The sequence below is a fragment of the Salvelinus sp. IW2-2015 genome, linkage group LG23 (assembly GCF_002910315.2).
Source record: "Salvelinus sp. IW2-2015 linkage group LG23, ASM291031v2, whole genome shotgun sequence".
In the NCBI taxonomy this organism is placed as follows: Eukaryota; Metazoa; Chordata; class Actinopteri; order Salmoniformes; family Salmonidae; genus Salvelinus; species Salvelinus sp. IW2-2015.
The window spans coordinates 22439629-22455251 of record NC_036863.1 but is presented as its reverse complement, the minus strand read 5'-3'; the positions used below and the strand labels follow the sequence as shown (position 1 = coordinate 22455251).

General features: G+C 42.5%; 1 protein-coding gene across 3 annotated transcripts in view; it reads left to right on the top strand.

Annotated features, from left to right (window-relative positions):
- LOC111950672 (cytospin-B-like) overlaps positions 1–15463 on the top strand; it is a 183089-nt gene extending 167626 nt beyond the window's left edge. For all 3 annotated transcript variants that reach the window (XM_070434267.1, XM_023968448.1, XM_023968449.2), the window contains 2 exons: positions 6902–6961; positions 14344–15463. In XM_070434267.1, coding sequence (XP_070290368.1) covers positions 6902–6961; positions 14344–14433 — 150 coding nt within the window. In that variant the 3' untranslated portion in view covers positions 14434–15463. The remainder of the gene's footprint in view (positions 1–6901; positions 6962–14343) is intronic.
- Positions 15464–15623: the final 160 nt, after the last annotated feature.

Below are 15623 nucleotides of genomic sequence, written 5' to 3'. Positions count from 1 at the left end.
TTTATGAATGCATTGTTCAGATATTGCATTAGTAGTTACCTAACATATTTACCTTGTTCTCTGGGAGGTAAACACTATGGGGGAGGATTGTAGTATCTGTGATCTACATCTGTTTATATTAGTTACTATGCTGTTACTAAGCAGTAATGTATTACGGCAGTGTTATGTTACTACACCTAATAGGAAATGCACATGCGCACTATCGGGCCGGGGGCTGTAGAGTACGAGGCGTTTTTGACTAAACAAAACTAACTGTACTCCCATCTCCTGCCTGGTCATTTCTCCACAACACAAATATTACACCCACCAGGAAGCATGGAGGAGGAGGTGTGATGGTGTGGGGTTGTTTTGTTGGTGACACTGTCAGTGATTTATTTAGAATTCAAGGCACACTTGAATTCTAATTGAATGCTTATTTGGCTGTTCTTGCCATAATATGTACTTGGTCTTTTAACAAATAGGATTATCTTCTTTTACTAAATAGGGCTATCAGAGTAGGGGATCAACCGTTCACCTACTCTGCGTCTCACAAAGACACCAAATTTGGACTCGTCAGACCAAAGGACAGATTTCCACCACAGCATTCTGCAGCGATATGCCATCCCATCTGTTTTGCGCTTAGTGGGACTATCATTTGTTTTTCAACAGGACAATGACCAATCACACCTCCAGGCTGCATAAGGGCTATTTGACCAAGAAGGAGAGTGATGGAGTGCTGCATCTGATGACCTGACCTCCACAATCACCCGACCTCAACCCAATTGAGATTGTTGAGGAGTTGGGATGGGATGGGATGGGATGAGTTGGACCGCAGAGTTAAGGAAAAGCAGCCAACAAGTGCTCAGCATATGTGGGAACTCTTTCAAGACTGTTGGAAAAGCATTCCAGGTGAAGCTGGTTGAGAGAATGCCAAGAGTGTCCTAAGCTGTCATCAAGGCAAATGGTGGCTACTTTGAATAATCTAAAGTATTTTGATTTGATTAACACTTTTTAGGTTACTACATGATTCCATATGTGTTATTTCATATTTTTGATGTCTTCACTATCATTCTACAATGTAGAAAATAGTACAAATAAAGAAAAACTCCTTAAGTAAGTAGGTGTGTCCAAACTTTTGACTTGTACTGTATATGTAGGTGGCATATGGAAAGGAGAAAGAAGGCCACAAAAACACAGCAAACACACAACCCATGTCATGGGTTGGGTTTAGCAGCCCTGTGTTAATTCAATAAGCTCACCATAAACAAAAAAGGACTAAACCTAGGCACACGCACACACAAGCACACACACCTCGATGCTGCATGTTGTATGTGACAAATAAGACAGGTTGATTACTATGGTAACACCCTCACGTGCCACCCCGATGATAGCGACAAGGCTAGCCCACCCCCAGTGGGCCGTTCCATCTCAAAAAGTAAAAGAAACAATCTCAGATTGTTGTGAAATCGTTTCTGTAGTTACAAACAGATAAGATTAGCATTCCTGCAACATTATTTTGTTGAAATATAATTTGATATCTGAGAAATTAAGCTAATTGATTCCACCCAAATTGGCCATTTTAATTCATAGGATTCATATAATATTCAATAAATATAGTACTGGACMTCCAATTTGGAACAAACCTTTTTCTACCAATGAGTAAGACATGAGCAAACAAACAAAAATTGTCAAAAGCCACCCACGCCAATTCCACCTCAACAACCAGTATCGAGGATCAGTTCTCTGTCTGACAAGTAGTATGGAGTATTGTTTCTTCATACTATGTAATGTATTCCCAGCGATTTTGTGGATAGTTATTTTTCCCTGTTCAGAGAAATTAGGCATTGAAGTTATGAGGTTTATGTCCCGTCATACAACCTGATATAACCAGATTTTGACCACTAGATGGTGCTTTCGATTCTATTAGGTTTGTTTCCTTACGCTGTTAGCAGTTTATGGGCAAGTTATGACAACAGTCCATGCTTTGTTTTTTTTAACTGGCCACTGTTTTAAATACAAACTTTTTAGTATTGTGGCACAAATCTAATGCAAGCCAATGGTACCTATTTGATCATTTTCGAGCTTCATGGCCAAATCATCCTAAAGTATCTAAAAATGTATTGTGTAACTCAATGAAGTTAATTATGATTTGGTCATGAAGTGCAAACATGCTAATATAGGTACCATTTGTACCATAAATGAAAAAAAAGTTAGCATTTGAAACAGTGGCCAGGTAAACAAACCCAAAGCATGAATTCAAATCAAATCAAACTTTATTTGTCACATGCGCCGAATACAACAAGTGTAGACCTTACAGTGAAATGCTTACTTACAAGCCCTTAACCAACGGTGCAGTTCAAGAAGAGTTAAGAAAATATTTACCAAATAAACTAAAGTATAAATTAATACCGTACCGGGTCAGTGTGCGGAGGTACAGGTTAGTTGAGGTAATTTGTACATGTAGGGTGAAGTGACTATGCATAGATAATAGATATAGGTAATAAACAGGGGGGGTGTCAATGTAAATAGTCCGGTGGCCATTTGATTAATTGTTCAGCAGTCTTATGGATTGGGGGTAGAAGCTATTAAGGAGCCTTTTGGTCCTAGACATGGCGCTCCTGTGATGCAACCGGTCAGGATGCTCTTGATGGTGCAGCTTTAGAACTTTTTGAGGATCTGGGGACCCGTGCCAAATCTTTTCAATTTCCTGAGGGGGATAAGGTTTTGTCGTGCCCTCTTTACAACTGTTTTGGTGTGTTTGGGCCATGATAATTCATTGGTGATGTGGACACCAACGAACTTGAAACTCTCGACCCGCTCCACTACAGCCCTGTCACTGTTAATGGGGGCCTGTTCGGCCCGCCTTTTCCTGTAGTCCACGATCAGCTCCTTTGTCTTGCTCACATTGAGGGAGAGGATGTTGTCCTGGCACCACATTGCCAGGTCTCTGACCTCCTCCCTATAGGCTGACTCATCGTTATCGGTGATCAGGCCTAACATTGTTGTGTCATCTGCAAACTTAATGATGGTGTTGGAATCGTGTTTGGCTACGCAGTCGTGGGTGAACAGGGAGTACAGGAGGGGACTAAGTACACACCCCCAGTATTGAGGATCAGCGTGGCAGACGTGTTGTTGCCTACCCTTACCACCTGGGGGCGGCCTGTCAGGAAGTCCAGGATCCAGTTGTAGAGGGAGGTGTTTAGTCCCAGGGTACTTAGCTTAGTGATGAGCTTCGAGGGCACTATGGTGTTGAACGCTGAGCTGTAGTCAATGAACAGCTTTCTCACATAGGTGTTCCTTTTGTCCTGGTAGGAAAGGGCAGTGTGGAGTGTGATTGAGATTGCGTAATCTGTGGATCTGTTGGGGCAGTATGCGAATTGGAGTGGATCTAGGATATCCAGGAGGATGCTGTTGATGTGAGCCATGACCAGCCTTTCATTGCACTTCATGGCTACCGACGTGAGTGCTACGGGGCAGTAATCATTTAAGCAGGTTACCTTCGCTTCATTGGGCACAGGGACTATGGTGGTCTGCTTGAAACATATTACAGACTCAGTCAGGGAGAGGTTGAAAATGTCAGTGAAGATACTTACCAGTTGGTCCACGCATGCTTTGAGTACACGTCCTGGTAATCTGTCTGCCCCTGTGGCTTTGTGAATGTTGATCTGTTTAAATGTCTTGCTCACAGCTGATGCTCTCGTGCATGCTTCAGTGTTGCTTGCCTCGAAGCGAGCATAAAAGGCATTTATGTCATCTGGTAARCTCGCGTCACTGGGCAGCTTGTGTCTGGGTTTCCCTTTGTAGTCCGTAATAGTTATCAAGCCCTTCCACAACCGATGAGAGTCAGAGCCGGTGTAGTAGGATTCAATCTTAATCCTGTATTGATGCTTTCCTTGTTTGATGGTTCGTCTGAGGGCATAGCGGGATTTCTTATAGGYGTCCGGATTAGTGTCCCGCTCCTTTGAAAGTCGGCAGCTCTAGCCTTTAGCTCAATCCTTGATGTTGCCTGTAATCCGTGGCTTCTGGTTGGGATATGTACGTATGGTCACTGTGGGGACGCACTTATTGATGTAGCCGATGACTGAGATGGTATACTCCTCAATGCCATTGGATGAATCCCAGAACATATTCCAGTCTGTGCTAGCAAAACAGTCCTGTAGCGTAGCATCCCCATTATCTTACCACTTCTGTATTGAGCGAGTCACTGGTACTTCCTGCTTTAGTTTTTGCTTGAAAACAGGAATAAGGAGGATAGAATTATGGTCAGATTTGCCAACTGGAGGGTGGGGGAGAGCTTTGTATGCATCTCTGTGTGTGGAGTAAAGGTGGTCTAGAGTTTTTTTCTCTGGTTGCACATGTGACATGCTGGTAAAAATTTGGTAAAACTGATTAAAGTTTGCCTGCATTAAAGTCCCTGGACACTAGGAGTGCCACTTTTGGATGAGCATTTTCTTGTTTGCTTATGGCCTTATAGAGTTGGTTGAGTGCGGTCTTAGTGCCAGCATATGTTGTGGTAAATAGACACCTACGAATAATATAGATGAGAACTCTCTTGGTAGATTATGTGGTCTACAGCTTATCATAAGGTTCTCTACCACAGGCGAGCAATACCTCGAGACTTCTTTAATATTAGACATTGTGCACCAGCTGTTATTGACAAATAGATACACAACCCCACCCCTCGTATTACCAGACAAAGCTTCTCTGTTCTGCCGATGCATGGAAAATCCCGCCAGCTCTATATTATCCGCGTCGTCGTTCAGCCACGACTCTGTGAAACATAAGAGAGTACAGTTTTTAATGTCCCGTTGTTAGGATAATCATAATCGTAGGTCATCAATTTTATTTTCCAATGACTGAATGTTAGCCAGTAGAACGAATGGCAGTGGGAGTTTACTCGCTCGCCTACTGATTCTCAGCCGGCAGCCCGACCTGCTCCCCCTTTTCCTCCGTACTTTCTTCACGCAAATGACGTGGATTTGGGCCTGTTCCCGGGAAAGCAGTATATCCTCGTCGGACTCATTATAGGCAAAAGCTTCTTCCAGTTCGAGGTGAGCAATGGCTGTTCTGATGTCCAGAAGTTATTTTCGGTCATAAGAGACGGTAGCAGCAACATTATGTACAAAATAAGTAAAAAAATAAGTTACAAACAATGCAAAAAAACTCACATAATTGCACAGTTGGATAAGGAGCATGTAAAACGTCAGCCATCCTCTTCGGTCCCATCTTAATCGTACGCCATCGTCAATCGGATTGATGTACATAGACTGCTTACAGTGTAAGGAAACCAATTTGTCATTTTGTAATTCGTGTGATCTATCCCTTTAATATTGAGGAGGGGGGGATCACACTTGTTTCCACCTAATAACAGGAACAGAACCATCTAGTGGTCAGAACCTGGTAATTTCAGGATGTATAATGGGACTAGAGTTTTTCCTAGCCACCTTGCTTCTACATCTGCATTGCTTGCTCTCTGGGGTTTTAGGTTTGGTTTCTGTATAGCACTTTGTGACAACTGCTGATGTAAAAAGGGCTTTATAAATAAATGTGATTGTTTGATTGACATAAACCTATTAACTTCAATGACAAATATTTCTCTGAGCAGTGGGAACAGCCATCACCAAATTTGGTGGGAATACATGACATAGTAAGAAAAAAATAATACTCCAAGCCGCAGCTCCATATTACTTGTCAGACATGGAGAACTGATTCTGTATACTGGTTGTTGGGTAGGATTAGCATGGGGTGTCCGTGGGTGGCTTTTGACATTTTTGTTTCCTCATGTCTTACACATTGGTAGAAAAAAGTTTGGTCCAAACCGGAAGTTGGGTACTATATTTATTGAATATTATATGAATCCTATAAAATAAAATGGCCAATTTGGGTGCACTCAATTAGCTTAATTTCTCAGAGATCTAATTATATTTCAACAAAATAATGTTGCAGGAATGCTTATCTTATCTGTTTATAACTGCAAAAGAACATTTCAGAACAATCTGAGATTGTGGGTCTCATGGCTTGCTGAAATTGAAATAGGGGCAGCAGATAGCCGAGTGGTTAGAGCTTTGGTTGCTGGATCGAATCCCCGAGCTGACAAGGTAAAAATATGTTGTTCTGCCCCTGAACAAGGCAGTTAACCCACTGTTTCCTGGTAGGCTGTTATTGTAAATAAGAATTTGTTCTTAACTGATATGCCTAGTTAAATAATTAAAATGACATGGAATGACCTCAGTGAATTTTTCAGTGAGGGCTGTGTGTTGGCTTTAATGCATTCTGCTGAGCCACTTCCTAGTTCCTAGGCCCCCTTTGACAGCAGAAGTTCTCCTTTCCTAGAATGTCATCTTCCATTCATCCAAGCTCTCTGTCATGGCTGAAAAGAATGTTATTTATACCAAAATATTTACTGTTGGACTCCAACACCATGGTGTTCAGCCTCTTCATGCAGCAGTCATTATGGGCCTGTCCAAAGCAAACAACCTAGGCTATCTGTTCAAAAATAATATTGAAATAAGTCTTGAATGTTTCCTAGTCCCAGCCAAAGACAAACACTTTGATGGTCAAAGTAATTCTACGTCTCAGAGAGGTCAGTGACTCTTTGACTCTCCTCCCCCTCTCCCCGTACCTCTCCCTCCACCTCATGCAAACAGTTTGGTGTAGTTTCCAGAAGGAAACTGTGTGTTTAGAAGTTGTTTTCTTTGGAGATGTGTTCTGTTTGTTGCTGTTTGCAGCGCTCTGTGTGATAATGAGTGAGGAAGAAAAGGAGGGGGGGAGAAGGTGGGAGGAGAGGAGGAGGGCCCTGCAGTGTGTTATGAGTAAGGAGGAGGAGGAGGAGGGAGCCTCTGTAGTGCGTTATGAATGACGAAGAGGAAGAATAGGAGGAGTGAGGCCCTCTAATGATCAACCCTGTTTGTTTTTCCTACAGGGGCGGAATCTGTCCCTGGCGTTTCAGGCTGCAGAAAGCATCGGCATCAAACCCTCCCTGGTGAGTTGAACTGAACAACCAGAGACCAGACAATACACCAAAGTAGCATAGACGCTTTGATCTGGTTTATTACTAAACAAATTACCTGATTTGATTAACTACACAATGACTATGCTGCTTTGATTTATCTACAGAAGCAACATTTGATTAGATCATTGCATTTTATCGGGTGATAGAGTGATCAGCGTTCAATACCATAGTCCCCTCAAAGCTCGGGACCCTGGGATTTAACTCCAACCTATGCAACTTGATCCTGCCCTTCCTGACGGGCCGACCCCAGGTGGTGAGGGTAGGCAACAACACCTCCGCCACACTGACCGTCAACATGGGGTCCCCTGACAACTGCGTGGCCAAGCACGACTCCAACACCATCATTAACTTTGCTGACAACACAATGGTGGTCCCGATAAAGCATCTTACTTTGACCAGTTTCGCACAGCAGGAAAATAATCCTGCAGCAAGAGGAAATGTGAATTATTGTGTGGATTATAATTAATTATCATTTTTGTAGGGGTTGATACATTTTTTGTTAGGGCAAATCAAGTCTGAAATATTAAAGTGGAAATTACAAACTTTAGAATCATTTTTAAACCTTGAATACACTAGAAGTTTGCATTTCCTGCAACAACAGGGTGATCAAATTAAGATCCAACATCTGTAGGCCTGATCACCGACAGCGATGAGACAGCCTACAGGGAGGAGGTCAGAGATCTGTCAGCATGGTGCCAGGACAACAACCTCTCCCTCAATGTCAGCAAGACCAAAGAGCTAAACGTGCACTTCAGGAAACTGGGGGGGAACGACCCCATTCACATTGGCATGGCTGCAGTGGAGAGGTTCAAGAGCTTCAAGTTCCTCAGGTGTCGACATCACTTAGGACTTTACATGGTAAAAACACACCGGCACAGTCGTGAGGAGGGCGCAACAGCGCCTCTTCTCCCTCAGGAGGCTGAAGAGATATGGCATGGGACCTCAGCTCCTCAAGTAGTTCTGCAGCTGCACCATCGAGAAACTCTGGACTGGCTGCATCACCACCTGGTATGGCAACTGCAACCGTAAAGCTCTACAATAAATCACTGGGGCCGAGCTCCCAGCCATCCAGGACATTAATACCAGGCGGTGTCTGAGGAAGACCCGGATAATTGCCAAAGACTTCAGCCACCCCAGCCATGGACTGTTCTCTCCGCTACCTGCTGGCAAGCGTTACCAGAGCATCAGGTCTTGGACCAACAGGCTCCGAGACAGCTTCTATCACCAAGCAATAAGACTGTTGACCAGCTAACCAATGGCTGCCCACCCTCACCCACAGACTACCTGCACTGACTCTATCTGCACTTACATTGCCCACTCACAGGTCTCTAATACACACACTCACACATACTTACACTGACATTCTCACACACACACACACACACACACACACACACACACACACACACACACACACACACACACACCACACACACACACAACACACACACACACACACAACACACACACACCACACACACACACACAACACCACACACACACACACACACACACACATATTGACGCTACACACCGACATACACACACACACACACACACACCATTGTATTCATATACTGCCCATACTGTCTATAAACCATTTATATACAGTAGCAGTACTCATTCAAGGGTTTTTATTTATTTTTAATATTTTATACATTGTAAAATAATAGTGAAGACATCAAAACTATGAAATAACACAAAGGAATCATGTAGTAACCAAAAAAGTGTTAAACAAATCAAAATATATATTTATATTTGCGATTCTTCAAAGTAGCCACCCTTTGCCTTGATGACAGCTTTTTCACACATTCTCTCAACCAGCTTCATGAGGTAGACACCTGAAAAACATTTCAATTAACAGGTGTGCCTTGTTAAAAGTTCATTTGTGGAATTTATTTCCTTCTTAATGCTATTGAGCCAATCAGTTGTGTTGTGACAAGGTAGGGGTGGTATACAGAAGATAGTTCTATTTGGTAGACCGGTGGAAATCTGTCCTTTGGTCTGATGAGTCCAAATTTGAGATTTTTGGTCTGTCTTTGTAAACCAGAGAATAGGTGAACGGATGATCTCCGCATGTGTGGTTCCCACCATGAAGCATGGAGGAGGAGGTGTGATGGACCTCAGAGTGAAGGAAAAGCAGCCAACAAGTGCTCAGCATATGTGGGAACTCCTCCAAGACTGTTGGAGAAGCATTCCAGGTGAAGCTGGTTGAGAGAATGCCAAGAGTGTGCAAAGCTGTCATCAAGACAAAGGGTGGCTACTTTGAAGAATCTCAAATATAAAATATATTACTACATGATTCCATATGTGTTATTTCATAGTTTTGATGTCTTCAGTATTATTCTACAATGTAGAAAATAGTAAAAATAAAGAAAAACCCTTGAATGAGTACGTGTGTCCAAAATGTTGACTGGTGCTGTGTATATATATATACAGTATACACACAATGGCTTGCGAAAGTATTTATCCACCTTGGCATTTTTCCTATTTTGTTGCCTTACAACCTGGAATTAAAATAGATTTTTCGGGGGGGTTGTATCATTTGATTTACACAACATGTCTACCACTTTGAAGATGCAAAATATTTTTGTTGTTGTTAAACAAGCAAGAAATAAGACAAAAAAAMTGAAAACTAAAGCGTGCATAACTATTCAACCCCCAAGTCAATGCATTGTAGAGCCACATTTTGCAGCAATTGCAGCTGCAAGTCTCTTGGGGTATGTCACTATAAGCTTGGCACATCTAGCCACAGGGATTTTTGCCCATCAAGGCAAAACTGCTCCAGCTCCTTCAAGTTGGATGGGTTCCACTGGTGTACAGCAATCTTTAAATCATACCACAGATTCTCAATTGGATTGAGGTCTGGGCTTTGACTAGGCTATTCCAAGACATTTAAATGTTTCCCCTTAAACCACTCGAGTGTTTCTTTAGCAGTATGCTTAGGGTCATTGTCCTGCTGGAAGGTGAACCTCCCGTCCCAGTCTCAAATCTATGGAAGACTGAAACAGGTTTCCCTCAAGAATTTCCCTGTATTTAGCGCCATCCATCATTCCTTCAATTCTGACCAGTTTCCCAGTCCCTGCCGGTGAAAAACATCCCTACAGTATGATGCTGCCACCACCATGCTTCACTGTCGGGATGGTGTTCTCGGGGTGATGAGACGTGTTGGGTTTGCGCCAGACATAGCGTTTTCCTTGATGGCCAAAAAAGCTAAATTTTTGTCTCATCTGACCAGAGTACCTTCTTCCATATGTTTGGGGAGTCTCCCACATTTCTTTTGGCGAACACCAAACGTGTTTGCTTATTTTTTTCTTTAAGCAATGGCTTTTTTCTGGCCACTCTTCCGTAAAGCCCAGCTCTGTGGAGTGTACGGCTTAAAGTGGTCCTATGGACAGATACTCCAATCTCCACTGTGGAGCTTTGCAGCTCCTTCAGGGTTATCTTTGGTCTCTTTGTTGCCTCTCTGATTAATGCCCTCCTTGCCTGGTCCGTGAGTTTTGGTGGACAGCCCTCACTTGGCAGGTTTGTTGTGGTACCATATTCAATCCATTTTTTAATAATGGTTTTAATGATGCTCCGTGGGATGTTCAAAGTTTTTWATATTTTTTATAACCCAACCCTGATCTGTACTTCTCCACAACTTTGTCCCTGACCTGTTTAAAGAGCTCCTTGGTCTTCATGGTGCCGCTTGCTTGGTGGTGCCCCTTCCTTAGTGGTGTTGCAGACTCTGGGGCCTTTCAAAACAGGTGTATATATACTGAGATCATGTGACACTTAGATTGCACAGGTGGACTTTATTTAACTCATTATGTGACTTCTGAAGGTAATTGGTTGCATCAGATCTTATTTAGGGGCTTCATAGCAAAGGGGATGAATACATATGCACGCACCACTTTTCCGTTTTTTTTTTTTTTTTGAATTTATTGAAACAAGTAATTTTTCCACTTCACTTCACTTTTCATTTCACTTCACCAATTTGGAACATTTTGTTTAAGTCCATTACATGAAATCCAAATAAAAATCCATTCAAATTATAGGTTGTGATGCAACAAAATAGGAAACAACGCCAAAGGGGATGAATACTTTTGCAAGGCACTGTATATATATTGTTCGTTCTGATATTTATTTGTATTATTTTTATATTTTTATTATGTGTGTATTGTTATCGTATTGCTAGGTATAACTGCATCTCGCTGCACCTGCGATAACTTTGATTTGATTCTAATAGTAATGAATGCAAATCCTTCTGAGTCAACACACACATGAGTAATAGTTATTTTAAAATAAATATTTGTACTGTGATTTCCCTGTAAACCTAGTGGAGGGGATATCTGTGTGGATGTATCAGGCTTAGGCATTGGTACACTATGTGTTCTTTATGACAGTGTATGTTAGGTCTAGTGGATGTTAACTTAACTTGACAATGGTGTTTTCCATGTCCTACATTATATGTGGTGTTTTGTCCTCAGTGCATGCGAAGAGCAAGCCAAGGCTCACTATGGTAGCTGGGTGTTTGGGAGAGTCAGGTTTGTTAGTCAGGATGCAAGTTGGGTCTAGCTAGCTAATAATAGATCGTTTTTTTTACATTTTAAAAATGTATTTACTTACTTGAATAGGTTCTCCCACTGTCTCCGATTTTTGGATCCTTACAAAAACGAAATAATGGGAAATCTTTTAGGTGATAGCAAAGCGCAGCCAGCAGCCATGTGGACAAATGGGGACAAGGGGAAAAAGTGTGTTTGTCACCAGAGCAGTTTAGAACGTGTTGTGACATTTGACTTTACCAGTGTAATTTCAATAAATATAAATCACAGACTGTCGGAATAAAGTGTACTGTTGGTACACTTTATAACTTGAAAACTGTCACTTTAAACTAGAATAGACAACAACAACCCAGACGGAAAACAGTGACGCACATAACACACAACACCCCTTCTACGGGCGTGTGGGGGAGGGTTTTTGAAATGTAACTGTAACCGATGTGAAATGGCAAGCTCGTTAGCGTGGTGCGCGCTAATAGCGTTTCAATCGGTGACGTCACTCGCTCTGAGACCTTGAAGAAGTTGTTCCCCTTGCGCTGCAAGGGCCGCGGCTTTTGTGGAGTGATGGGTAATGATGCTTTGTGGGAGGCAGTTGTTGACGTGTGCAGAGGGTCCCTGGTTCGAGCCCAGGAAGGGGCGAGGAGAGGGACCGAAGCTATACTGTTACATAACATCTAATCAAAATCTTGTCGCTGGGAGTCAACAGACCATTCAAACCGTTTTTGCAAAAAAATATATCTCCAGACCTCCAAGGAATTCATTGCAACATTGTGATTTTGGAGGTATGGCAACGCGAGACTACCGAAGTCCAAACCAACTGGATGGCTGTGTCAAGACGTTTGCCAACCAACTAAGTCTTAGGCCTCGATTCAATCAGATCGAGCGTTAATGGCGTTTTGAGGTGTAACTGCGGTATGAAATGACAAATCGGCGAGTGCTGCTTTGTGTGTCACTAATTACTCCCTTCTTTATCCATACCACATTAGAAGTTGGGGTGGCAGGTAGCCTAGCGGTTAGCGCGTTGGGTCAGTAACCGAAAGCTTGCTAGATCGAATCCCTGAGCTGACAAGGTATAAATCTGTTGCTCTGCCCCTGAACAAGGCAGTTAACTCACTGATCCTAGGCCGTCATTGTAAATAAGAATTTGTTCTTAACTGACTTGCCTAGTTAAATACATTTTTTAAAATAAGTTCAATAATAACAGGCGACTGCATGTTTTCATGTTCATTTGGATGGGGGATTCAAATTGCCAATGATAAAATGCAATTGTGTTCGTTGTCCGTAGCTTATGCCTGCCCATACCATACCCCACCGCCACTATGGGGCACTCTGTTCACAACGTTGGCATCAGCAAACCGCTCGCCCACACACACATGGTCTGCAGTTGTGAGGCCGGTTGGAAGTTCTGCCAAAATCTCTAAAACGACGTTGGAGGCTGCTTATGGGAGAGAAATTAACATTCAATTCTCTGGCAATAGCTCTGGTGGACATTCCTGCAGTCAGTATGCCAATTGCACGCTCCCTCAAAACTTTAGACATCTGTGGCATTGTGTTGTGTGACAAAACTGCACATTGTATAGTGGTCTTTTATTGTCCCCAGCACAAGGTGTACCTGTGTAATGATCATACTGTTTAATCAGCTTCTTGATATGCCACACCTGTCAGGTGGATAGATTATCTTGGCAAAGGAGAAATGCTCACTAACAGGGATGTAAACAAATTTGTGCACAAAATTTGAGAGAAATTCGATTTTTGTGCGTATAGAACATTTCTGGGATCTTTTATTTCAGCTCATGAAACATGGGACCAACGCTTTACATGTTGTATTTATATTTTTGTTCAGTGTACATTGTTTATGGGTTTCCCAGATCTATGCCATTGTCATGAAACCCAAACGAACGCTTTCAGCCCAGACGACAGACTGATTACGTCTGACAGTTGACCGTATGGTAGTGGTGACGCACTAGTAAACACAACTAAAGCTAATGTAACAGTTTAACTTTAGTCCGTCCCCTCGTCCCGACCCGGGCGCGAACCTCTGCACACATCAACAACTGACACCCACGAAGCATCGTTACCCATCGCTCCACAAAGGCCGCGGCCCTTGCAGAGCAAGGGGAACCCTACTTCAAGGTCTCAGAGCAAGTGACGTCACCAATTGAAAGGCTATTAGCGCGCACCACCGCTAACTAGCTAGCCATTTCACATCCGTTACACTCACCCCCCTTTCGACCTCCTCCTTTTCCGCAGCAACCAGTGATCCGGGCCAACAGCATCAATGTAACAGTTTAACTTTAGTCCGTCCCCTCGCCCCGACACGGGCGCGAACCAGGGACCCTCTGCACACATCAACAACAGTCACCCACGAAGCATCGTTACCCATCGCTACACAAAAGCCCTTGCCGGAGAACCACTACTTCAAGGTCTCAGAGCAAGTGACGTCACCGATTGAAAGGCTATTAGCGCGCACCACTGCTAACTAGATAGCTATTTCACATCGGTTACACTAAGGCTGCTATATAAAGCTGACCCAAACCTGGCTAGGGCTGCTCTGAAGGCAGTGTCACAGTAAAGAACAGGTAGTCTGACCCTGTATAAGCCAGCTTGTTTCTCTAAGGGCTAAGCCTTCGATGTCTGTCTCTCATTATTATTATCTCTGATTTGTGTCAATCTTGTATATTATATAATATATGTAGAATATGCCCATGTTTATATATAGCATCAATGTATGACATTTTGTATTATGCTCCTACATCATACTGTTGAGTGAACTCAATTTTTTCTCTGTCTGTGTGTCTGTCCTTGCAGGACATTGATGAGTTGATGCACACGGACAGACCGGACTGGCAGAGTGTCATGCAGTACGTTTCTCAGATCTACAAGTACTTTGAGACTTGACCAGAGAAGAGGAGGAGGAGAAGGAGGATTAGGAGGAGGAGGAAGAAGAAGAGGAAGAATGGAGGCACAGCAGCACTTTTTGTCCGGTCCAAGTCTCCTTCTCTCAACATGGAACCCTAGAACCCTGTCTCAACCCCCTCAACACTTGCATCCATCTCAACACTAAACGCACGAAGAACCCTCCTGTTCATTTGAAGTTTGATCTTGCTTACTGTTACTGTTTTGTACATAATGGTACAATTGACGCTGAGTGTCAGAATGCTGAATTCTCTGACTGCATATAAGAAGACACGCTGCAATTATATTGGAATGTTTATGTTGAAGTCCAATGATTATTTTGAAATTATACTTTAAAGGAAGAGTTTGATTTTACATGAGAAGCCTATATCAAATAAAATTGCCTGGTTTCTGTTTGTCCAAAAGAAACCATTGCCTTTGTTTATGTTATGAGACCGACCCATGTTGCCATCTATGATGTCATACTAAAATGAATTGACAACACTACATGTAGCTCTGAATAATTAGATTTTACATTCACTTTTATGTTATTATTAATACAGAATGTATTTGCTGTTTGTACGCTGTGGGACTGACTGACTGACTGACTGACTGACTCAATCAAACCATTGTATGATGTGTCCTTTAGCAAGTGTTGTTTCTAGTTCTTGCACAGCAATATGGTTTTGTCTCCAGCAAGCATCTTTCAGCTGGAGCTATCATACTGGGGATGGTCGAATGAACAAGAACTGCAAAATGTATTCAAACTATGACATTTGTGAAAATGTCATCCAAATGTACCATGAAGGACACGTTATACTATCTGGAATCAATCAAACCACCTTGAATTTGCAGCTTCAGTTATGGTTTGTCTCTTATAAAGAAGGAAGTGCTGTATAGTGTTTATTTATTTACATATGTGCTGGGAAATGTGAGAATGATGCAGGAAATGCATGTGAGCATTTTTTATTTACTGAGATTTCAGAGATTTACTCAGAGGTGGATATTGTTAAATAAATTATTTTGTCAATCAGCACTGGTCATTCTCACACTTTCTAGTGTGTGTGTGTGCGTGTGTGCCTGCATGTGTGCTAGAAGAGATTGGTTGTCATCTGAGTGAGTTACTGTAGGTACCCATATATTAATATCCCCTCTCCTTTTGTTACAGGCTATAGAGGGAAGTGGACAGGTGT